General features: G+C 37.2%; 1 protein-coding gene across 1 annotated transcript in view; it reads right to left on the bottom strand.

The window, feature by feature from the left end:
• The window catches only part of TTC29 (tetratricopeptide repeat domain 29), a 270,197-nt gene that overhangs the window by 170,563 nt on the left and 71,910 nt on the right, over positions 1-27,724 (bottom strand). The window contains 1 exon segment of the mRNA XM_030917105.1: positions 25,197-25,282. Within this exon segment, the coding sequence (XP_030772965.1) occupies positions 25,197-25,282 (86 nt within the window).

Below are 27,724 nucleotides of genomic sequence, written 5' to 3' on the forward strand. Positions count from 1 at the left end.
GTTTAAATAAACCCAACTAGATCAAAAATTGTCTATAAAACCATAAAGAACATCAAATAGATTTCTCTGTTAACAAGAAGTTATGAGTCCTTTGCCCAGGGTACATTTTTTACCCGTTTATTCCTTCCCCACCACAAAAAGTCAGCATAGCTCATATTGTGTCATACATCTGCTACACAAAATCCAAACTGTGTCATTTTCTAACAAAAGTTTAGCACTGTTCTCCATACAGTGCATTCTTTGGAGGAAAAAAGGCAAAGATACAGATTTATACTTACGTAATGAGAAATACAGAAATAAAAAACCAAGTTTGCCATCTTGAGCTTGAAATCATTGTCAAATCTTATTGGAAATATATTTATTCTGATTTCTGGCAATCTAACCCCCTTTAGCCATTTCACAGTTGGTGAGCAGAGAGGATGTTTCTGCCTCATTTACAGTGTCTGAACATGATTCAGACAATCAACTGCAACATTAGTCAAAGGAATCAGTGGCTAATGATTTCTGACAAGCACTGCAGTAACAGGCTGAGGACCAGACTGGGCAGCCACAGCATTCAGGGCTGTTTTAGAGGAGCCAGCAAATAGGCACTGGTGGAAGATAATACACATGAAGGCAAACAGCAGTGGCCCCACATCACTTAAAAGCTCTTACATACTTTATGAAAAGACATAGTATCTGACATGCAATAAAAACACGAATTCTTTTCTACAAATATGTTGTCTTGAATGGACACTGAGAACAATCAGGGATGTAGCTTTGTAAACTATAATACACAAAAGTGGTTACATCTTTTGCATTCTGCTGAAACTATACTCTTAAATCGGGAATAGTCTGGCCTTATAATTATTAATATTGATCATTTGAGTATGTACTCTTTCTCCCTGAAATCCATTATTCATCATTCAGACTATCTCCCATACATTGACTGCTTACATTGCCCAACACCTGAAGTGGAGGCTGTATGGCCAAAGGCAGGAAAGGCTGAGTATTGCAAGACATGAGCACTAGTTTCTCTTCTGCCATGAGCTCATTGTGTGACTATGGGCAAGTCACTTAGTTACCTCGTGCTCCAGTTTACAAGTATACTAGATGATGGAGATCAATCAAATGGTCTCAAATTCTCCCTTCCAAAAGTATGATTTGGATTTTGGAACTCTACATTGATATATTTAATAATCAAACATATGTCCTAATTGTTTTCACTAATTTATCTTTGGCTTCACAATTCCTGATCAATTTACTTTGTCTCTTTAAACTTTCTTTTTAAGAAGCAAAGGGATGAATCATTGCATTTGATTGAAATTTTATTTTCATACTCTCTCCTCATTTGATAAGTCCTGCAGAGTTTCAGGGAACTGCTTTTTTAAAATGTCCCTACATTGGAATAAATGACAGAAAGGAAAGCTCAATTAACAATACTGTTTGGTTAATGTTAAACAGCAATTAAATGTAATTATCAGTGCTGTACAAAAATAGCAAATTTTTGTTTTATAGTCAGAAGTTTTTAAGAATTTGATGAAAATCAAGATTAGCCTTAAATGTAATAGCCTGATTAAGAATACACAATTATCTTTTACATGCTGAGTTTACACTCCATTTTCAAAAGCTGTAAAAACATAAATACATCAGAAAATTTCCAAGAATCTTTTTTCACCTAAAACTCTCTCTTTAAACATCCAACATCCAGATGACTCTGAAACCTCAAAATAATGAGACAAAATTTCATATACAGTTAGAAATAAAAGTTTTCCTCAATAGTAAATTGGAACATATGGCTCAAAACTGCCATTTCCTAAATTGGTCATTAAAGTTTTGTATTACCTTAACAAGATACATATTGATGAACAATTTTTATTCTAACTCTCAATTGTTACTGTACTATAAATAAAAAAGTATAGAATATTTATCCTGTACAGCCCAATCACAATGTGAGTTATATTTACAGTTCCTTGAAAGAAAATTTCCCAGCCCTTAACCTTCTTTTTTTGTTTGTTTGCTTATTTTATTTTTATTTTTTTATTTTAGAAATGGGGTTTTGCCATGTTGCCTAGGCTGGTCTTGAACTCCTGGGCTCATGCGATCCACCTGCCTTGGCCTCTCAAAGTGCTGGGATTACGGGCATGAGCTACTGTGCCCAGCCCCCAGCCCTTAACCTTTTGCTGAGGAAATCCATTGGAGATCTCCGGTTATATTTTGCTAGGAAGCCTTGAACAATGAGTAGCCAGTTCATTGGCAGTCTGGCAATCTCTGAGGCAGCCTGATACAAAAATTCTGTGCAATGTAAGATTAAAGCGATTAGTTTAGTGTCATCAAGTCCTCTTAGGGAGTTCAGAGCAGCTGAGTTGTTAGTAATGGCAGAGGTGGGCGGGCCCTCGGACATAAAGGAACAGCAAGAGACCAACTGACTCATGTCAGCAGAGTGAATTGATGGACTGCTGCTGCTCTGGAGGGGGAAATAAGAAGACTCAGCCCCTTGTCTTCCAGGGGTCTTCCAGTTCCCAAAAATCTTTTGGTCTATGTGCTTCTCCTGGGAATTCGTAGGATTAGGATTTCTCTCCTTGCCACAGCAATCTTCACAATCAACTCTCGTACTTGAGGTAATCTGAATGAATCTCTTTCTTGAACCTCAAGAATAAAACAGAGAAGCACTGAAAGATAAAACAGCTGCCTTAGAGCTAAGGCTGTAAATAGATAAAGGCCTTTTCCTTCCATGTGTATCAGTGAGACACAATACAGGTTGATTCTTTCAGCCTGTGTCTACTGGCAAGAGAAATAGGCCGGTAGACACAGGTTACACACAATGATTAGTGACATCCTTGTCAGAAAAGATACGAGAGAAAGTAAGTTGCTTGTGTATTTTTTTTACTAATAAATTCTCACACTTCACTTGGTTATATTTCTATGAGGATTCAAAGTGAGTGGGACAAATAATTTCATTATACCTATGATAACATTACCAATAATATCAGTTCTCAGTTATTTATGGAAACTAAAGATGGTGGTGGCAAACTGAATCAAATAAAGTGCCAGTCAAATCTAATTTGACCAAACAGGTGTTGTCACTTGCTTTGCCAATGCAGAAATGTCAATATTTACAACTAGACTTACAATGTGCAAGACTCTAGGAATCTCACCCGAGCAGTATAGACCTTTCTCTAAGGAATGGGCCCAGCTCTGTCTGCCTTCAGGCCCTTGTTAATTGCAGGCCCCACTGCCTGCATTGTTCTTTCTCATTTTACTCCTACTCTTCCAGTACTTATACACACACTCCTCTCTCTCTCTCTCTCTCTCTCTCTCTCTCTCTCTCTCTCTCTCACGCACCACTTCTTTGTGCTATTCTAGCACTTACCACATTGTGAAACATATCTACTTATTATCTGTCTCCCTCTAGTTAGACTGTAAGCACCTCAAGGACAGGATCCATATCTGTTTTGCTCTCCATTGTGCCCCTAGCTCCTAATCTTATGTTAACATTGAATATTGTTGAATGACTATTGTAGAGCCCTTGGGAGGTACTAGTAGTACCTGTAGAAACATTAACATGGCTATAACAAACTGTTGTATGTATTGACTTTTGCATTCTACTTCATTCAATAAAAGGGAAAAAAACATGACACTTTATACCTATGGTAAATGAAAAGTGTATGAAAAATTTCAGTTAACAGTCAGTCCTGGAGAGATAAAGTATCAGCAAACAATCTTCATAGAAGAAGACTTAAATGAAATTTCAGGCTGACACAAGAACCCCCTATCTAAAGGTGTGTTTGGTTTGTTTGATCACATTCTCAAACAAATAAAAGTTTCCCCCATTACGAGTCCAAGGGGTCATTATGCTAAATGTGGACAGGTGGATCCTAGTATTTGGAATGATTCTTCTTATCTGTGGAGGAAATATAAAACATTTTTTCTTCCATTTACTCCAGAATAATAAGAGACAAATACAGTTTCTATCCTGATAAGTACCAAAATGAGGCAGACAGGTAAGCTGTGAAAAGTCACTAGCATGGTGACAAGTCTCTCAACTTCTCCCCACTGGCCACTTAACCTTCTTCCTTTTGGCCACCTTGAACAAAATGGTTTCTGGCTCTGCCGAAAAGGATCAGGGAGTGTTTTACATTTGTGAGTGACTACCTAGAAGTTTTTAATAAACACTAATCCTACGAAAATTTCTGTATTTCCACATGAACTGATTACCATGAGGAAATCTGTCTCTCCGCTGGCAGCAAAGCCATCATCTATTCATCATACCTCTTGCTGGATTTCTTTCTCATTTAAGGCAGGATTCAATAAAATTTCATTGTAGTTTCCCTTTCTCAGAAATCCACGAAAGCCTTGAAAAACATGTTGAGCGTATTCTGCCTGTACAATTTGATATCCTTTCCACCTCAGGCCATTATTCTGGTAAACTCGGTAAACCCTAATTTAGATCCACGATGTAATGCTTCCATATCAGGCTGTGTGAACACGTTCCTTTAAAATAAAACATGGTAGAAAAGTCTTCCACTGAATGCTTTCACACAGAAGAAGCTTCGTCTATTACCCTTTCACGGTGATAGAAGAGACAAGAAAACAATTTATGAGTCATTTCCATTCTGACAGAAGCGACAATGACTGGAAATGCGATGCCTGCCAAGAGCTTTTATCAAGTAGGTTATAACAACTAGTAATAAGTGTAAATAATAAATGTCTGGGATCTTAGGGGAAGCAGTGGCAATAGGAAATGATTTTTGGTACTTCTGATGGGGTTCTGCTACTCTTGGAATTCCCTGGCTTCCCAGTAGAGTTTTGGCCTGACAATAAACAACAGTTTAGTACTTTATCTAATCCCAGCCAGGAGGTGAGTTCAACAGCAAGCTTTTGCAGATGTTCACATTCAATAATCTATCCATAATTGATGAAACAGGGAGGTCAGATGTAATGGCTGCTACTATTCCAGCAACAAATAAATGGTTATTGACAAAACAAGCCAGTGTGGCGCAGAGTGCTGAGCAGTGACAGGTAGGAGCCGGCACTGAGGCAGAGGCAGGGAGGACTGTACGGCTCTTCATCTTGAGAATTCCTCAGCGAGCCATGTGCGGAAGGGCCACACTGACACAGAAGCAGATGGAGGTGACTTGTCAGGGAGAAGGGAGGCCACTGAAGTACAAAAAAAGATGAAGACATGCCGAGCTGGAGAAAATGCTGAGTGAGCCACGGACAAGGCTGGGGACCAGGGTAAGTACAAATGCATCAAAAGTTCAGAAGCGCCTTTGAATGCTCGCACTGTGATCCAGATGTCTGAGTTGCATTTATCACGCAGCATGTCTTCACTCACAGATCTGCTGTCAAACTGTGCAGCCTGGATAACTCCAACACCAAAGTGGATGCATGGGATGCATTGGTGCCCAAATCCTCCCACTGAGGAACTTTCACAGGTATTGTACTTAACAGTGTGGACTGTGGATACCTTTTCCTCCCCCTATGCATTTTTTAAAAAGTCCATGAAAATCACTTGTACAACTGTAACAATATTTTCAGATAACCGAAACATACAAAATTGTAAAGCTACAAGGTTTCTCAACACCAGAACTAACCTGAAATAGATGCTGCTTAGAATCAAATGTACTGGAAAGAAATGTGAGCGGAAGGCAAAGTTTTCTTTGATAACAGAAAACAAACATTGTACTTTCTTCACCTCAACCTATGCAAGGAGTATAATAAAGCATTAATTGAGTATACTTTTATTGACTGAATAAAATTCAAGATATACATCTACAAATAAGCAGCTGAAATCCTACTTCCATTCCAATGCTAAGAAATAATGTTTTTGGTATGTTGTATCTTTGTTCTCATTGGTTTCAAAGAACATCTTTATTTCCGCTTTCATTTCGTTATGTACCCAGTAGTCATTCAGGAGCAGGTTGTTCAGTTTCCATGTAGTTGAGCGGTTTTGATTGAGTTTCTTAGTCCTGAGTTCTAGTTCTGGGACACATTTAAAGCAGTGTGTAGAGGGAAATTTATAGCACTAAATGCCCACAAGAGAAAACAGGAAAGATCTAAAATTGACACTCTAACATCACAATTAAAAGAACTAGAGAGGCAAGAGCAATCACATTCAAAAGCTAGCAGAAGGCAAGAAATAACTAAGATCAGAGCAGAACTGAAGGAGATAGAGACACAAAAAACCCTCCAAAAAATCAATGAATCCAGGAGTTGGTTTTTTGAAAAGATCAACAAAATTGACAGACCGCTAGCAAGGCTAATAAAGAAAAAAAGAGAGAGGAATCAAATAGATGCAATAAAAAATGATAAAGGGGATATCACCACTGACCCCACAGAAATACAAACTACCATCAGAGAATACTATAAACGCCTCTACGCAAATCAACTAGAAAATCTAGAAGAAATGGATAATTTCCTGGACACTTACACTCTCCCAAGGCTAAACCAGGAAGAAGTTGAATCCCTGAATAGACCAATAGCAGGCTCTGAAATTGAGGCAACAATTAATAGCCTACCCACCAAAAAAAGTCCAGGACCAGATGGATTCACAGCTGAATTCTACCAGAGGTACAAGGAGGAGCTGGTACCATTCCTTCTGAAACTATTCCAATCAATAGAAAAAGAGGGAATCCTCCCTAACTCATTTTATGAGGCCAACATCATCCTGATACCAAAGCCTGGCAGAGACACAACAAAAAAAGAGAATTTTAGACCAATATCCCTGATGAACATTGATGCAAAAATCCTCAATAAAATACTGGCAAACCGGATTCAGCAGCACATCAAAAAGCTTATCCACCATGATCAAGTGGGCTTCATCCCTGGGATGCAAGGCTGGTTCAACATTCGCAAATCAATAAACGTAATCCAGCATATAAACAGAACCAAAGACAAGAACCACATGATTGTCTCAATAGATGCAGAAAAGGCTTTTGACAAAATTCAACAGCCCTTCATGCTAAAAACGCTCAATAAATTCGGTATTGATGGAACGTACCTCAAAATAATAAGAGCTATTTATGACAAACCCACAGCTAATATCATACTGAATGGGCAAAAACTGGAAAAATTCCCTTTGAAAACTGGCACAAGACAGGGATGCCCTCTCTCACCACTCCTATTCAACATAGTGTTGGAAGTTCTGGCTAGGGCAATCAGGCAAGAGAAAGAAATCAAGGGTATCCAGTTAGGAAAAGAAGAAGTCAAATTGTCCCTGTTTGCAGATGACATGATTGTATATTTAGAAAACCCCATCGTCTCAGCCCGAAATCTCCTTAAGCTGATAAGCAACTTCAGCAAAGTCTCAGGATACAAAATTAATGTGCAAAAATCACAAGCATTCTTATACACCAGCAACAGACAAGCAGAGAGCCAAATCAGGAATGAACTTCCATTCACAATTGCTTCAAAGAGAATAAAATACCTAGGAATCCAGCTTACAAGGGATGTAAAGGACCTCTTCAAGGAGAACTACAAACCACTGCTCAGTGAAATCAAAGAGGACACAAACAAATGGAAGAACATACCATGCTCATGGATAGGAAGAATCAATATCGTGAAAATGGCCATACTCCCCAAGGTTATTTATAGATTCAATGCCATCCCCATCAAGCTACCAATGACTTTCTTCACAGAATTGGAAAAAACTGCTTTAAAGTTCATATGGAACCAAAAAAGAGCCCGCATTGCCAAGACAATCCTAAGTCAAAAGGACAAAGCTGGAGGCGTCACGCTACCTGACTTCAAACTATACTACACGGCTACAGTAACCAAAACAGCATGGTACTGGTACCAAAACAGAGATATAGACCAATGGAACAGAACAGAGTCCTCAGAAATAATACCGCACATCTACAGCCATCTGATCTTTGACAAACCTGAGAGAAACAAGAAATGGGGAAAGGATTCCCTATTTAATAAATGGTGCTGGGAAAATTGGCTAGCCATAAGTAGAAAGCTGAAACTGGATCCTTTCCTTACCCCTTATACGAAGATTAATTCAAGATGGATTAGAGACTTAAATGTTAGACCTAATACCATAAAAACCCTAGAAGAAAATCTAGGTAGTACCATTCAGGACATAGGCATGGGCAAGGACTTCATGTCTAAAACACCAAAAGCAACGGCAGCAAAAGCCAAAATTGACAAATGGGATCTAATTAAACTAAAGAGCTTTTGCACAGCAAAAGAAACTACCATCAGAGTGAACAGGCAACCTACAGAATGGGAGAAAATTTTTGCAACCTACTCATCTGACAAAGGGCTAATATCCAGAATCTACAAAGAACTCAAACAAATATACAAGAAAAAAACAAACAACCCCATCAAAAAGTGGGGAAAGGATATGAACAGACATTTCTCAAAAGAAGATATTCATACAGCCAACAGACACATGAAAAAATGCTCATCATCACTGGCCATCAGAGAAATGCAAATCAAAACCACAATGAGATACCATCTCACACCAGTTAGAATGGCAATCATTAAGAAGTCAGGAAACAACAGGTGTTGGAGAGGATGTGGAGAAATAGGAACACTTTTACACTGTTGGTGGGATTGTAAACTAGTTCAACCATTATGGAAAAGAGTATGGCAATTCCTCAAGGATCTAGAACTAGATGTACCATATGACCCAGCCATCCCACTACTGGGTATATACCCAAAGGATTATAAATTAGTCTACTACAAAGACACATGTACACGTATGTTTATTGCGGCACTATTCACAATAGCAAAGACTTGGAATCAACCCAAATGTCCATCTGTGACAGACTGGATTAAGAAAATGTGGCACATATACACCATGGAATACTATGCAGCCATAAAAAAGGATGAGTTTGCGTCCTTTGTAGGGACATGGATGCAGCTGGAAACCATCATTCTTAGCAAACTATCACAAGAAGAGAAAACCAAACACCGCATGTTCTCACTCATAGGTGGGAACTGAACAATGAGATCACTTGGACTCGGGAAGGGGAACATCACACACTGGGGTCTATCATGGGGAGGGGGGAGGGGGGAGGAGGGAGGGATTGCATTGGGGAGTTATACATGATCTAAATGATGAATTGATGGGTGCTGACGAGTTGATGGGTGCAGCACACCAACATGGCATAAGTATACATATGTAACAAACCTGCACGTTATGCACATGTACCCTAGAACTTAAAGTATAATAAAAAAAAAAAAAAAAAAAAATCCAAAAAAAAAAAAAAAAAAAAAAAAAAGAAATAATGTTTTTTTACACAGTTTACTGTGTAATATTATAAGATGAAGAATGGTAGGATAAAATGGTAGTTATTGCTATAGGTAGTCATAAAGAGGCTTGGGACAGAGAAGTTTTAAATATTAATATTCATAAAATCACTTAAATCAATTTAACACTCTTTAGTGGTTTATTTAGATATGTCATTTATTTTATTCTTTGCAACCAATGCCTTTGATCAGCTCTGAAATAAAGTATGAGCCGAAAATAAAATAGCAAAACAAACTGCTGCTAGTTTTCCTATAGTAAGCTTTAGGTTTTATAGCAGGAACTAGAAAATTACTGTTATATTTGGTGCTTTTGAATTACTTATCAATACTTAGACATTGAGAATTACAGAGCCCAGGAGGAACAGTAGACAACATTGCCAGTTGCCCTGCTTCCTTAGCCCTGCCATCCTCCCAGCTAGTTCTGCCCATTTGGGAGGAACTTAGACCTGTCCCTGTCCCCAGGACTGCTCCTGTTCCTGGTCTGGCAGGGTGGAAAGTTGACATCACATCAGTTTGCCATGGATCATACCATGTTTCTAACCTTTGTTAAAGTGACTGGGCTTTTGTCCTGTCCCTTGAGACCAAGCATGCATCCCAGGGTGCATCCCAGCCTGGGGAGCTACATTCCAGTCTTGTTCTTCTTGCTTGAATCTCTGTCTTGGTGCCTAGCCTGGTCCCTACTCACCGCGAGTCTGGAGACCTACCCTGCTGCCCCCAGTATGCCTGAGTCAGCAGTCCCACCCTTGAGCCCCAGTCCCTGTGGCTCAGTGCTTGTCACTTGCCAATGGCAGTCACTACCATTTATAGAGGAAAACTACATGTGCAGAGTGTCTTATATTCATAGTATATTCAATCTTCACAGAACCTTGAAATATATATTAATATTCCCATTGCACATCTGAGAGAAATACAATACAGAGAAACTGAGTGCCTTGCTCTGGAGTACACAGTGAATTGGTGAAGGAGAAAGAATTTGAACGGGGTTTATTAGACTTCAAAACCCATGTTCTTCAGCACTCTGATATGCTTGCAGCTGGATCACACTGAACATGATTGTGCTGACCTTGACCTTCACCTACAGCTCACTGCCTTCTGCCCCAGTTGCCAGAAGCTATCCTCCACTCACATACAGGGACATTCATCACAGCCCAGTGTCCGATGTTCTAGATGTCAACCTCATCATTGCCTGGTCATAGCGTTGCATATTAGCAGCTGCTATTTTTTCATCATGCAGCTTAATAATTAGAGGTAATAACAGTCAATACTAACTTAGTATTTTTAGGTCATTCCTTGGCCTGAAATGAACCCCTTTTCACTTAGAAAAAAAAGCCATGCTTGAAAGTGACCTCCAAGGGTACCTATGATCCCACTCCTTATCTCTCCTCTTCTCCCCTTTTGCTTTTCTCCAGCATCACTGGCTCCAAGCCCCCAGGCACACTGCCACCTTAAGGCTTTTGCCCTGGCCATCACCACTGCCTGGGTATGCTTTCCTCAAGTATCTGCATGACCCAGTCTCTCACAGGCTTTCAGTCTTTCCTCAAAAGTCAGCCTCTCAATGCAGCCTTCTCTGATCACCCATTTATAATTCCCTCCACCCTACCTCTTGCTGTGGAACTTCTGACTCATTATTTTGTTGTACTTTTTTCCATAGTGTTCTCATTGTCTAGCATACTGTTTAATTCACTTGTCAATTATGTTTCATCTTCATTGTTAGTTTTCCCCAATGGGATGGAAGGTCCACAAGAACAAAGATGTCTGTCTGCATTGTTATTGCTGTACCCAAAGCGCCTAGAACAAGCGTTGGCAATATGTGCTCCAAAACTGTGTTCTTAAGACTACATGTGTGAACTAATTTAATCTTCTTAACACCCCATGAGATGGCATTATCATTATTATTCTTGTCTCTTTAAAGGTGAGGAGACAAAAGCATGTAGAAATGAAGCCACAGGGCCAAGGTCATACAACTGGTAAATGGTCAAGAAAGGACTTACACTTGACCATCTGACTTCAGATACAGCATACTTATCCAGCCCTCTCTTCCACTCCATTGACAAGTAGCTGCCTGACAATGCCACCATGCAGGCTAGGCTCCAGCTTCTGAATCTTTTTGGTACAATATGTCCTATTGTGGATCAGCCAAGATTACAACAATGGTGTCTTGCAACAATGTCCATAAGGGAACTGAACAAAGTTTAATGACTTGTCCAAGGCCAAGAGCTTGGTGACAAAAACCACAACCAGAATCCAGGATGTCTGATTCCCAATTTGGTGATCTTTCTGGTAATTTCAAAACCCATTTTGAAGATCCTAACGATTACCTGGTTAATACTTTCCCATTCCCATGTAACATATTACAAAAAACAATTAAGAAGTAATTTTGGCTTTGAAACCATGTGACAAATATTGTTTATTCATACAATATTTTCAATGGAAAATGTTTTTTTAATATCTATGATATTATAGACATATAAAATGGAGATATAAACAATCATTGTGCTGTAAGCTAATATAAGCTCATAGGGAAAATGAATAAGTTTAATTAAATTTAGGAAAAACGTATAGTTAAATCATTTGCATTACAACAATAAGGACTAATAAACATACCTCTTCTTACTATTCCACTGGAATTTTCATCAATATGTATATTAACAAATATCATCTTCATTTTACAAAGCAAGGGGTGGTAAGAGATTTGTCTGTGATTTGTTAAGCCAGCTGTGGCAGCATGAATAGCACAATCCTTGCACTAACCCAGCAAATCATACTTTTACTATTCTGTAATTTTCACTAACATTTATTGAGGAAGTAGCATATGCCAGACATAAGTCTAAGTGCTTTCTGTATGTTAACTCATTTAATCCTCACAACCACATTATAACTTAGATGCTAGAGTAATCTTCCTGCTGCAGGTGAAGAAACTGAAGCACAAGATGAGCTAAATAATTCACCCAAGGCTTCAGGATTAAAAGTGGCAGGAACAGGATTTGGAGTCATGCACTGTGATTCCAAGGGGCCAACCTCCTAATCACTAGATCATAATCATATTCTGACAATGGTTGAGATGGCAACAGAGAAAATTAAGATTGATGAAAAGGTCCCTGTCCCCCTCCTCTTCTTTCATTTTATCCAAAATTATAAGCATCTCCCCTACCAGATCTTTCAACTGAAAATCTAGCAATCAGCACTTTCCACATGCTCTTTCCCTTGCATTTACTGAGGTGCTAGTAGACAGCAAATTTGCATCTGCAGCAAGAAGAGAGTGAGGATTATAGGTATAATACGTTGCTTATACTGCTTTTAGAAAAGAATAATATTACTTTTTCTTTTTACAAGTGCCTTAACTGTAGAGGTGAACGTATTTCACTGTCAGAAAAACATCCAGAGAAAACAAAGCAAATTCAGCTAAGAAGTTATGTCATAACAAAGGAAGAATCCATGCTATCCCATTATCTGTAATAATGGAGGGGAAGAAGGAAACGGAAATAAGAAATGGAAAGTAAGAATTCCTGACATCTTTTTCTCTGGAGAAGCTACAAAGCAGTGGGTCATTTCTAACCTGATGCCACCCACATCTTTTCTTTTTCTTTTTCTTTTTCTTTTTTTTTTTTTTTTTTTTTTTTGAGACAGTCTTGCTCTGTCGCCCAGGCTGGAGTACAGTGGCATGATCTCAGCTCACTGCAACCTCTGCCTCCCGGGGTCAAGCGATTCTCCTGCCTCAACCTCTCGAGTAGCTGGGATTACAGGTGTAAGCCACTGTGCCCAGCCCACCACTTGCATCTTCTGCTTGTGTCCTGTTGTGCTTTTCTCCCAACTGTGCTGATTCCCAACTGGTCCAGCAGCAGAGGGGTGATTTCTTTTTTAGCCTTCAAGTGTTATTCAATAATAATTTCCACTGGACAAAAATAATAAAATGTTATTAATGCCAATAAGTAGTTCACTAAGTGTAACAGATGAGAATGTTATTAAACATTTATATGGGAAACTCGCAACAAGGCTCAAAAAACGAGTTTAAAATCACCTTACTGACAACTCTACCAATTGCAACAACATCAGTAGTTAGAGGTGTGGGCTCCTGTCTGGCTCTGCATCTGCTAGCTTTGTGACCACGGCTGACTAGTTAATGGATGTCTCAGCCTTCTTTTCAAACAGCTTCTCCCCCAGTAGCCCTACTCAGAACAGTTTCACTCCTGCAACACTCCTACTCCAGCCTGGCTAGCTGCATTTTGCTGCCCTCCCAGGCCTTTACTCTTGCTGCTCCCGCTCTAATGAGGGAACAACAGTTTCCCTGTTGCTTCTCTAGCTCTTGCTCCCTATTATAAGAACGGCACTGGTATATGTCTCTTTTCCCTGTGGATAATGCAGTCTTGCACTATAGGAACAATCTACCTGAGCAAAAAGAAATTCCCCAGACCTATTATTCAACACTGTGTACCAAACTGAAGTTTAAAACATCATCAACATAATTATTACCATTTTTGATCACAGGGACTTTGGACAAAATTACTCAGGATTCCAAAATCTATACAGCTGCATTTTCTCCCTATTTTATTGTTTTTGCTTTATAATTTATATGATTATTTTTACTTTATGAATTCATTTTTAAATTCTTTTATTACTTGTTAAGCATTTAATAATTTTCTTTAATGTTGTGGGTTGAGATGAGCTGTTGAAATGACTAACCTGCTACAATCAATCCTACGCTAAAGATTTTTACCATGAACAACCTATATAAAACCTATTAAAAACATTAATTAAAATCTTTAAATTTTAATGGAATGGAAAGATACAATAGTTTACTTTTTAAGCAGTTTTTCTTTTATTTTTTTATTACAAAATCAATATGTGTTAATTGTAGAAAATGTTGAGAATACAGATCCCAATGTTTCCCCAAAATAGAAAAATTAAAGTCATTCATTATTCCAGCTTCTACAGATAACCACCAAAAACAGTTCGGTAGTTCTAGCATTTTCATATATTATTTATGCACTACATATATATGTATTTATACATAAGTAGAGTCATAATGTACACTGTTTTATAACCTGAATTTTTGTTTGACACATCAGTAATACTTTCATTGTTATAAAACGTTTATTCATTTTGTAAGCTTTATTGGCTGCATTGTATTTCAGCACAGGATACCCAACAATGATTTATTCAATGTGATATTACTTTACATTTACTTTTTTTCCGAATTTTTCGCCATTCCAAACAGCATTTATAGCATTGTATACAGAGGTTATAGCCAAATCTCTGTATATATTAATGATTTTATGAACAATATTACAGCTCAATATTTGTACACATTACTAATTATTTCCCTTAGGTAAATTCCAAAATGAGCAACTCTTGAGTCAAAAGATGTGCAAAATTTAAACCTTAAAACAAAGCTTACCATTTACTGAATGCTTACTGAGTGCCAGGCACATTACTTCTTTAACTTATTTAATTGCCACAGCAACTTTATCATTCCTATTTTTCGGATACAGAAAAGGAAGCCCACAAACTAAGTGACTTGCATTCTGTCAGTGACAGAGTGGCCAAGGGCTGCCCAGGCCAGCACCTGGGATCTTCTGTTTGATGGGTGGGCTCATGGTAAACTGGAATTCCAGGGAATTTTGGTGTTCCTGGAAGCAACTCTTAACCAATGAATGGTGGGAACTGGTAGATAAATACACCAGCTCCCTCATCTCTCCCCTGGGATAACTGATTTTTCTCTACACTGTTTCCTAGAGCATCCAAGCAAGACTGATCCATTTGCCCACAGTAGTAACTGGCTTGGCAATACACCTTTGTTGGCTTCCTTCTTTTGCCTGACTCCTTGACTGACAGAATCCCTCCCAAATAAGCCACATGTACTCAATTCCATGTCTCACAGTCAGCTTCTGGGAAAACCTGAACCAAGTTATCAAGGTAGTGAGTTCAACAGTGCAAAAGCGTTCACCTATTGCTGCCCGTGGTTTTGTAAAAACTCAAAGAATGCCTTGTAAGTTTTTATGAAATGTCCAAAAATGTGTATTTGAGCAAGAACTATGTGACACATTCAGATTGCAATAAAAAATATTTTGTGACCAAGTTATTTCACGTTATTTATTTATTTGGAAACTCTGGCATATAGAATCGAGTTAGCCACGTTCCCTAGAGCAGGGCACACTTTTATCATTGGTCTGTGTGTGCCCCTCAATTGTTCTTAATAAATTTTTCTCCTTCATCCTCCCTCCTCACTCTTACTCCCTTTCCTCTCCATAAGCCCTCTCTAATGTGTCCCTAAAGAGTTTTTCTGGGACAGATATTCCCAGGAGTGGGCTGGTGTGCCACCAGGAAATCACATACAGAATTTCACTCACACCATCACTCTAGGAATGATGGCCACACCAGCTTATCCTCCTAACTGCAGTTCTTGTAATCTCACGTCCTTGCCAACCTTTCACACTATTTGGATTTCTAACTGTCTAATGTTTTGCCTCAAAGTCATGCTTTTGTGCAAAAGAATATTAAACTCCTCCCGTGAAATGCTCACAAAAGAAAGCTGTAACACACATCTATACAATCCACCCTTGATCGTTCAGGTGCCAAATGCCATTTTGTGGTTTCTTTATCTTCTCTCCCTTTCTCTATTCTCAGCTATCATCTTCATCATTAAAAACAATAAATAAGGGGCCGGGCAAGGTAGATCATGCCTGTAATCCCAGCAGCACTTTGGGAGGTCGAGGTGGGTGAATCATTTGAGGTCAGGAGTTCAAGACCAGCCTGGCCAATATGGTAAAACCCTGTCTCTATTAAAAATACAAAAATTAGCCAGGCACAGTGGCTCGTGCCTATAATACAAGCAGCACTTTGGGAGGCTGAGGCAGGTGAATCACTTGAGGTCAGGAGTTCAAAACCAGCCTGGCCAACACGGCAAAACCTAAAAATACAAAAATACAAAAGTCAGCTGGGCATGGTGGTATACGCTTGTAATCCCAGCTATTTTGGAGGCTGAGGCAGGAGAATAGCTTGAACCCGGGAGGTGGAGGTTGCAGTGAGCAGAGATTTCGCCACTGCACTCCAGCCTGGGCGACAGAGTGAGACTCCATCTCAAACAAATAAACAAACAAATAAATAAGGGTCAACAGAGGACAGTCATGGGAAAAAATGGAGATTTAATCTTAAATTCATTTTATTAGTTATTAACGAAACTTATGTGCTGATTAAGGGAGAAAGTTGAAATTACCGGGTAAAACAGTTTTTTACAAGAATGTGGATTGAATATTAGGAGTATGGTATTAATGTTATTTTTAAATCCTAGTATATGTTATTTTTATTGTGCACCAATTATACTGTATAATTTCTAAATGCAATATTACTGTTAATTGTAGATCCATAATTATACCAAAGACATCTTTGAGAATGTTTTGGATAAGTTTTAATATATTTGATTACATTTTTTCTTTCTGAAGTTACCCCTTTCCTCTCTTAGAGGAATTATGTATATTTTGGCTAAATTTGTAGTGAGGAAGTATGATCCACATATTTATTCCTGTTTAACACATCTAATCCTATAATCATCGCTGGGTTTTTCCAGGTGTAATGCCTCTTCTTCTTTCACAGCCTCTAGATCAGCGAGTGCTAACAGCTGTGCCATTGCCTCTAGGTCTGTCATACCATTAGCCTGGTGATGAACTATGCAGGTTGCTTTATTGCTCTAGCGAACATTTTCATATGCTAGGCCTTGAACTTTAAGGAGTATACATACATTATGTTCCATATGTCACTATTCAGTATAGTTGATTAGAATACTCAATTTTCAGATTTTTGAACCTCATCCTCTTAGGAGGCACTAAATAAAAAATTTTATCCTTTCCTTCCTTCTTCTCTCACAAACAGTATCAGAAAGTTTTGCACTGTTTCTTAAAATGTGAATACCTAGATACAAAAACTTCAGCTTTGTAAAGATCTACTGTAGCAGTACTTTTTAAAAAATGAGTAAGTAAAATAATGATGAAGTTTTGGCCTAAGTGGTATTCTAGATCTCAAGGGAAACTAAAAGCAGCTTTCACATTTTAAAAAAAATCAATTTTATTACTAGAAAATTTGTATTTATATTAAATTAGGCCACAGACTTTCTTTCCTGACATTAAACATTTCTTTATTTGTAGGAAAGTTTGTAAATTGTAAGTTGTTACTGTACAGATTTGTTTCAAAAAATAAATATTTTAACTTTTTTGAGCTTTCTGATTTTCTACAATGCTTCTGTCATTTAAATGATAAATACTGTAATTTATATGACAAATACTATAATCATGGTAAAGAAAAGAAAAAGATGCATGTTTTCCTAAGCCGTAACATTATTAAAAATATTAGACATTTTAGAAAATTAAATTAAAAATGATTTAAAGAGAAACTCCCCATTGATGAGGAAATGAAAAAACATTCAATTTACTAAGATTCTATTCCGTCATCTTCACTACAGAAACTATCTTACATTAGTACCATAAAGTTACCTGTTTCAATGTTTCAGAAAGGACACAACTTTAAGTATTAAAATAACAATCACAAAATTATTAGTAAAACATTTTAAGTTTTCGTAATTCCCCAAGTATTAAAACATACTTTTATAAACTACCTAAAATGCTGTTTTCCAAGTAACTATTCAAAACAAGATCAGATATGGAATATATGTTTACACTATGCCTTAAGTTATTGTATAATGATTCTGAATAAGACATTTTCTATACAATTTGTAAATAAATATGTATTTTAAAATTAGAAAATATTATTTCCTTTTAATGTTGGTTTAAAAAAATCCTTTCTTTTGCTTATCAGAAACTGAATATTTTGAATATCACTTGGCAAAAAGTGTGAAATGAAAATAAAGTAGGTATTGTTTGTCTGCTGGTAGAAGTGTGAGCATATGTGTGGAGGGTAAAGCTAAATAGAAAGAGATCTGAGCTGCAACTACTGGGGGAAGTGGGGTCTGTAACAGCTGCCCCTTTTAGATTCCCCAAGAAGGAGACTGCCTGTGGGCCACAGGACAAAAGGATAAAGCAGATGAAAACTCTGATGTAAAGCAGGAAAATGACTGCTGAGACTGCTGAGCCTACACCTGAATCATCTCAAGCCGAGTGGCAAGCCCTCTTTAGCATGCCTCAGAAGCTGGTGATGAACTACACATGACCAGGAGGCAAACTGGCTGCAAGCAGGCTTGTCTTCATGTTATGTATAATGATAACCAGCCATCCTCTGGGAGAAGGGGCCATGATTTCCTCTCTGGCGGCATCTGAGCTCCCCTCGGTTACCCAGACCATTAAACCAAGGATGGAAGGGTAAATTTTAGGTAAGGATTTCTAACTAGTGAGTAAAGACAACTTCTGTTTAATGGGCAATGAGTAGCTCTGATGTTTAAAGAAAGAAATAACTCAATTTTAAAAAAATAAATGTCATATTTTTAACTCAAAGAAAAGTTATTAATAAATTAATAATAAAACATTTTTCAAAAAATGTTGGCTTATCTTCTTTCCATTATATAAAAATATGCGCCAATACAAAGATAAATTTAGGTACTATGTAATTTACATATGATAAATAGTAAATTACAATTAAGAATAAGAATGAAGTAGAGACTTTGAATGCATACTCACTAAATACTACCTACCACAGTATCATTGCTGTACTATCCAGTAGTAGTTACATCAATCTGTACTGATAATGGTACCTTACATTTGAGAACTGCTTATAATTTAAAAAGTAAACATATATTTTTAAATTTTCGTCTTCACAAAGACACAGCGAAGCTGCCATTAGGATTGTTATTTTACAAATGAAACTGAGCTTCCAAGAAGTTAAGTGACTAACCTAAGGTCACACAGCTAGTGCATGGCAGACAGGACTAAAATCCACATCTTCCAGCTCCAAGGCTCACATGCTCTTTCTGTACCACAGTTACCTCTGATATGAACATTGTACATCCAAACTGACTGCCATTTCACATATTTGGCCACTTATAATTAGAATGCCATTGGTATGTATGACTTGACCTGTATTCCATTGAAATGCTCTTTATCATGTAATCTATGTACATCAACTTCTCCTTCAAATACTTTTAACTGTGTAGACTTTACCAACACATTTAACATTTGCTCCTATGCTAATTAGGGGTTTGAGAATACCGTAGGTCTAGAGCAGAAGCCAGACATTGTGATTTTGTAGCTGTATGATCATCTAGCACTTTGAAAAAAAATTCTTTTATGTATATTAATGGTAACATAATAGTTTAGTTATCTGCATGTTAGGCCCCATGCTACAAATTTTAGACACATATTCTTACTTAATTCTCACAAGGCTGTGCTGAGTTACAGAGTAGGATTATCCCTGTCTTACAGAAGAGGAAACTAATGTTCAGAAAGGTTGAATCAGTCACTTGTTCAATGTCACATGGTGAGGTGGTAGCGGGTCTGGGATTCCATCCTCGATGAGTTTGATTTTAGAGCCCATCATTTAATGATGCTGTTGTCCTCTGATTCCAAAGGGTTAATAAATGTACTCTCTAAAAAGCATTTTGAGGGTACCTTATCTGAGAAATGCTAGTATTTACTGCCTTTACTTCATGCAAATGTCTAATGATCAAAGATTTGCTGGCAGATGTGGGCATCCATATGCATTCCAGGAAACTCTAATATCATGATGTCATATTAAACTGGCCCCAACTGTCATCTACATGCAGCCAAGAGATGATAGGGAAGAGTGAGAATGCAGATATGAAGAAACCATTGCTCTTGTAGACAGACTGATTTACACTACAGATAGAATAAATGTGGTGTCCATCAGAAAGATTCATCCTATTATTATATCCTGCAGACATTCAGAACTCTAGACCTAAAGTATTGGAAATAACACCGAAAGGACCCAAAGGAACACTGAGTCTCAGACAGCCTCTCTCTTGATTCCTCCTTTGCCTTAGCTTCTCCATTCTCATTTCCTTTCCCTCTTGTTTATTATTTTTTATTTACATTTTTTTCTTCTCACATACAATTTTCAAGAATTTCTTACATTCAGTGTAAGAAAACTTAAAAAATGATCAATGCAAGTGTATTTGCTTGCCTTGCCTTTCCCAGACTATGAATTCTGGCATAGCCCATTTGTTACTCCCTTTTCTCAAACCAGCGTTACCCCTACTGGGTTCTATTATGCACATAACAGTTATAATTTTTCAGAGGAATGGGTTGTGCAAAGTAGAGATAAGACTGCTGAAAGAGTCAAGATTTATTGACCTGAAAGAGAAAAGAAGGCAGGAATTAGAAAGACTAACTTTCTTGCAAAAAAAAAAAAAAAAAAAAAAAAAAAAAAAAAAAAAAAAAAAAAAAAAAAGATGAAAAGCATTACCAGTGATTAGTAAAGAAAAGTGTGTGGATTTCAAAATACACATGGAATTTTCTACCAGGAAACTAAGCTCTGTCAGTTATTCTCACCTACGCTTTAATCAATAGCTCTTAAACAGAACATAATCAAAATAAAAATTCATTAATTTGCGAATTATCTGCAGTTAGAAACTTAGTTGAATGACAGTCCATGTGATTGAGTATGAATGTTTGTGCACCATTTAAGGTTGTTATCCATTATCAGTTGTTTTATGTATGTAGTAGCAGCTATGCTAGATGACCATATGCCTTTACATGTTGGACTAGTATAAAAATTATACATGAATGTCAACATGATATTAGGCTGTGTTTATAAAGGGAAGCCCATTTATAAACTAAATATAAACAAGTTATATATTTGCCAAATGGTATGAGGTATGTCATGTATGAGGTATATAACTATATTGTTAATGCATCTTACTCTAATATCTATGATCCAGGTAAATTGTGTTTACAGCAGCCTTTTTTTCAGTATACAGCTAGGTTGTGGGGATTATTGATAAAACTGCATACTTTAAAAAATAATAATTTTCTACTGTCTTGAAAAGCAAGGATTCTGTTTGTTGTAGTAAATCAATTTCTTGAATGCTTGGTAATTTTTTTGCATCTTCACTTCAGGAAGTTTTATATATATATATATATACACACACACACACACACACACACACATATATACAGAGAGAGATATTTGTCACTTATTGTAAGGTACTGGCTGCCATGATTATAGAGACTGAGAAATCCCACTATCTGCTGTCTGTAAACTGCATACCCAGGAGAGCTGGTGCTGTAGTTTGAAGACCTGCAATCTGGTGAGCCAGTGATGTAGATTCAGATGGGGTCCGAAGACCTGAGAACCATCAAAGCTGACAGTGGAAGATCAATGTCTCTGCTCAAACAGTCTGGTCAAGTAAATTTGCCCTTCCTCTGCCTTTTTGTTCTACTGAAGCCCGCAATGGATTAAATGATGCCCATGCCCATCCACGTAGGGGAAGGCCATCTGCTTTCCTCAAACCACCGATTCAAATGCTAATCTTCTCTAGAAACACCCTTGGAGACATACCCAGAAATGTTTAGCCAGCTATCTGGGCATCCCATGACCCAGCCAAGCTGACGCATAAAATTAACTTTCACATATAATATTTCCACTCTAGACTTCCTTTTAAGCTCCAGACCCTCATATTTAACTGTCTACTTGAACTCTCCTTGAATATTTTTAAAACTCCTGCAATTCTATGTATCCAAAACTGAACTCTCCATTTCCCCACAAGCCTTTCACATTCCCTACCCCCGTAAACAACACCAGCATCCGTCCAGTTCCACAGCCAGGAATTCACGGCCCATCTTTGCACCTCTGTTTCCCTCACCTCCTATACTTAGCCTGTTACCAAGTCCTTTATAACTTTTGAATCTGTCTAGTTCCCTCCATCTTTACTACTACTGCTCAAGTCCAGAGACTTAGATTAGTGAAAAAATAATAAAAACCAGTAATTATCGAAGTTTTATTATAAACCAGAGAGACGGTCTTTTAAAACTTTACATAAATTATCTCTTATTATCACCCTGTGTATTAGTTCCCTAGGGCTGACATAAAAATTACCACAAACTAAATGACTTAAAATAATAGAAATGTATTCTTTGCTAGCTTTGAAGGCTAGAAGTCTGAAATCAAGGCATCAGCAGGGCTGTGATCTTTTTGAAGCCTCTGGGAGAGGATCCTTCCTTGCCTCTTCTATCTCCTGGCGGTTCCAGGGATTTCTTGACTTGTGACTGTATCACTGCACTATCTGCCCTTGTCTTCATATGGTCTTTTCCTCTGAGCATGTGGCTTCCTGTCTTCTGTTTCAAATCTTCTGCCTTTTTCTTATAAGGATGTTTGTCTTCATATTTAGAGTCCACCTAGATAATCCAGGATGATCACTTCATCTCGAGATCTTTAACTTAGTTACCTCTGCATTCACAGGTTCCAGGGATTAGGAAGTGGATTTTTTTTTTTTTTTTTTTTTTTTGAGGGGAGTAGCATTTAACTCACTACCCTTTATGAAATAAATATAGTTATTACTCCCACTGGATAGATGGGGCAATTGAAACTTAAAGAGTGTAAGGGGCTTGCCCAGTGTCACACAGTTAATAGGCTGTAGGGACTAAAGCTTCACATATACTTTCAGAGAAACGATTTCAATACTTTTCTGAAAGGAGTAACAGTTTCAAGTAAAGTAATTCATCCCTTGGATGTCAAATATTCTTTCTTCAAAGTACTGATTACTAGACTATCCTATACCACTAGGAATAGGATACACCAGCATTTCCACCTCTATTAATCCATTCATGGATAAATTTGTAACATCTGATGAAACTGTTCACTGCCACATCCTTTACAATAAAAGTTATGAGAAACAACCTTAATGCCCAGCGGTAGAAGATGTTTGAATCCATTATGGCACAGTCACACAACGGGATATCATGTAGACCCCTTAAGATAAGGTTTGTCCAAATTAACACAGGAATAGAAAATCAAATACCACATGTTCTCACTTATTAGTGGGAGATAAACCTTGGGTACTCATGGACATAAAGACGAGAACAATAGACAACTAGAGGGCAATGGCTGAAAAACTATCAGGTACTATGCTCACTACCTGGGTGACAGGGATCAATCATACCACAAACCTCGGCATCACAAAACATACTCAGACAACAAATCTGCACATGTACCCCCAAATCTAAAAGTTGAAATTATAAATAAATACAACGAAACTTGTCTATAGTTAATAATGGTGTATTATATATTTGAAGTTTACTGACACTAGATCTTACATGTCCTCACACACATACAAAAGAGGTTAATATGGGAGGTGATGGACAGGCCAACTAGTTTGATTGGGGAAATAATTTCCCAATATACAGATATATCAAAACGTCACATCATACATCTTAAATATATGCAATGTTTATCTGCCAATCATACCTCAATAAAGCTGGAAAAATTAAAATAATAAAACTAGGCATGCCTTTATGCATCAGTATGGAAGAAAGGTGCAGAACAGTGCATATAAAATGCAACAATTTTCTAAATAACACAAAAGAAACACATATATGCACTTTATAGATATTTGAATATATAGAATATTTTTGGAAAGATAAGCCAGAAATGTGTAACTGTGTTTGTCTCTGAGAAAAGAACTGTGAGACTGAATACAGGGAGAGAAAGAAAATTTAGTTTTCATTGTGAATTTTATTGTATTGTTTGAATTTATTTTGTGCTTGCATTACCTGAGAGAGAAGGAATATCTATGAGCTAGTTTTCACCTAATTTTCCAACTTGACCTCCAACTGAATCTCATCTTCCACCTAAGTTCTTGCTTCCCAACACACTGAGTACATCCATGTTGAGTGTATACACATGTGTGCACACGTGTATATCTAGTGTTCTATCATTGTGGACTCTGATGTTTTCTACATGTGTAAATCCTGTCTTTCAAAAACTTTTTTTTGGTGCAGCTTCCTTGGTCTTCAGTATTGGAACCAACCACTCCTCCCTCTGCACTTAAAAAGCCCCTGTTCATCCTACTTCGAATTGTGGTTATGCCTGCAAGTTGTTTGCCCTCATTAAATTAACTCCTAAAAGGAAGTGTGCATCCTGTTGGTCTCTGTGCTCCCCAAGGTATCAGAAACAAATCTTTGCTGAATGCTAATCATTAACTAAAAAATATTAAGCGTAAGAGTCATCTAGGAAAACCTAGGTTTTCTATGATATCCAATTATAAGGGGGCTAGAGGAAAATATCTAGCCCAAATATAGTAATTCTACTTAGCAAAAAATATCTAAAGGAACAAAGAAGATCCCAAAAGCTAAAAATCCAATATTGTGTATCAAATTGGATTATTACAAGAGATGTAGGTGAAATACTTTAAATACATAATAGAGGTAAGAGAAGAAGAAACAATGACTTCAGTTATAATTCAGGAAAGATCACTCTTGACATTTTTAGTTGTTTGTTTGTTTTTAGCCAAACAAAACCTGGTTGCAAAATAGCTGAACAGTGATTTGATTATAGAGCAGGCTACTTCTCAGACTGGGACTAACACCCACCTCCATCCACCTCTGTTGCCTCCCCACTACCTGCACTGAAGAGCTACATCAAGGCAGCTCACTCTATTGCTTAATAACCACATTTTTGTGCGTGCAAAATTTCCCAAATCATATTATAACATGACTGTAATTTCTTTTTTGTTATTTACTTTTTACCATCACTTAAACCTATTTCCTCTTGTCCTTGTTGATATGGGCATATAGAGGGCCGTATTACTCCATTTATTTAACTTTCACATATCCCAAAGTACTTCATAGTAATTGATTATATACCACTGTACCTTCAATAAACAATAAAACCAATTTTTAAAATGCTTCTAGCAGATTGCTATTCTGCTTTAACCTCAGTAAAAAGGCACAGCTATGTCAGGCCTAACTCATTTCTGTTGGCTTTGTAATAATATATAATAAAATAAAATAAATATACTAAAATAAAAATTAAAAATGGTAGTGATGAAAAGTTTAGCTTACTGTTAATGCAGTTTCATATTCCTCAGCAGCTAAGTGTGCTAAGCCCAAGTAGTAAGAGGCTTCCCCTTCCATCTTTTTGTCACTTCCTGAAGTGAAGATGTAAAAAAATTACCAAGCATTCAAGAAATTGATTTACTACAACAAACAGAATCTTTGCTTTTCAAGACAGCAGAAACTTATTATTTTTTAAAGTATGTAGTTTTATCAATAATCCCCACAACCTAGCTGTATACTGAAAAAAAAAAGGCTGATGTAAACACAATTTACCTGGATCATAGATATTAGAGTAAGATGCATTAACAATATAATTATATACCTCGTACGTGATATACTTCATACCATTTGGCAAATATACAACTTGTTTATATTTAGTTTATAAAGGGGCTTCTCTTTATAAACACAGCCTAATATTATCATGTTGACATTCATGTATAATTTTTATACTAGTCCAACATGTAAAGGCATATGGTCATCTAGCATAGCTGCTACTACATACATAAAACAACTGATAAAGGATAACAACCTTAAATGGTGCACAAACATTCATACTCAATCACATGGACTGTCATTCAACTAAGTTTCTAACTGCAGATAATTCGCAAATTAATGAATTTTTATTTGATTATGCTCTGTTTAAGAGCTATTGATTAAAGCATAGGTGAGAGTAACTGATAGTTTAGTTTCCTGGTAGAAAATTCCATGCGTATTTTGAAATCCACACAGTTTTCTTTACTAATCACTGGTAATGCTTTTCATCATCTTTTTTTTTTTTTTTTTTTGCAAGAAAGTTAGCCTTTCTAATTCCTGCAGTATCTTACTAATTTTATTTCAGGAATTAACCACTGCTTTCCAAAAGCAAAATGTGTGAAGATATAACGTGGTTCAACATGACATACCTCATACCATTTGGCAAACATATAACTTGCTTATATTTAGTGTATTAAATATAACATTGGCTTCCAATGTGACTAACTCCTAGCTAATGCAAACACTGAGTGATCTAACCTTTGCTTTTGGTCTTTGGAAAGTAAGTGATATGGTTTTGATGTTTGTCCTCTCCAAATCTCACGTAGAAATGTGATCCCCAATGTTGGAAGTGGTGCCTGTGGAAGGTGTCTGTCATGGGGGCAGATCCCTCATGAATGTCTTGGTGCCATCCTCATGGTAACGAGTGAGCTCTTGCTCTATTAGTCTACATGACAGCTGATTGCTTTAAAAAGCCTACCATCTCTCTTGCTCCTTCTCTCGCCACATGACATGCCTGCTCCCCTTTACCTTCTGCCATGATTGGAAACTTCCTGAAGCCCTCCCCAGAAGGAGATGCTGGCACCATGCTTGTACAGTCTGTGGAGTTTAAGTTTAAATAAAAACTCTTTTCTTTGTAAATTACCCACCCTCAGATATTCCTTTATAGAAATGCAAAATAGATGAATACAGGAAGTATCCTTAGATTTCTGAGCTCTATATTCCAACCATGAAGGATGTCAGCAGGAACAATATTTCATGCTGCATTCACTCACACCACTCATCAAATAACGACTGCTGATGCAGCAGCTCTTTGAAGACTTCAAGGAAATAGGATGGCAAATGCCAGTGACAGTATTTTTTCTTCTTTAGCTATTTCCCTGATTGCAGAGAATTATCCCTTCAAGATCTCATTTTAGCAGAGTTGATGATACCAGTGATCCAGTAAGGGGGATTTTAACTCTTAAAATTCAGCTGGGCCCTAACTTTTTCTCTGGTATAGGATTATGGGTTCTGGGACTAGTAAGGGAAAGACAAAATAGAAGAAAGAGGCTATGACAGGAAACTACTTATTAGAGAGTTAAAAGTTGGCTGTATGTGGTATGTATTTTCTGTGTCAAGTGGTGTAACTGTGTTAAAGCACTAGCAACTGGCTGGGCTGATATAGCACCATCATCTGCATCTAATTTTATGTGAGTGGAAGCTCAGCAAAGAGGAGAAAGGAAGGAAAACATCTATTGCTACTGATACAGTTTGGAAACACCAAATATTAGTTTTTAAATAATATTTAAACATGAGAACTTTTCTTATTCACTAATAGAGACAAAGTTAAGATAAAGTGAAAGCAATAACATAACAGAGAAAAATGTTGGTAAGAATAGGATTAACAACAACCAAAAAGAAAAGGTTAGGTCTAAAATCTTGGCACTACTAAAATTGAGTGACACATCAAAACTGATGTTTTAGAGGACAGAGACATAAAGAGAGAGAAAATAAATAATAAAGAATAATTATGTAAGGTGTATGCTAACAAGTGTTCTAGGGGGAAAATAGAGCAGGGTAAGGGGAATTGGGAGAGCCAAGTGGGGGTCCAGAGGACAAAGCAGGTCTCAATATTAAATATGGTTATCAGAGTAGACTCCATTGAAAAGGTAGTATTCACAATAATGTGAAATTAAAAATACATAATAAAATTAAATTTGGGAAACTTGCATCTATGTGGAAATTAAAGATGCTCCTAAATGAACAGTGGGTCAAAGAAGATCACAAGGTAAACCAAAAAA

This window comes from Rhinopithecus roxellana, chromosome 2 (genome assembly GCF_007565055.1).
Source record: "Rhinopithecus roxellana isolate Shanxi Qingling chromosome 2, ASM756505v1, whole genome shotgun sequence".
NCBI lineage: Eukaryota > Metazoa > Chordata > Mammalia > Primates > Cercopithecidae > Rhinopithecus > Rhinopithecus roxellana.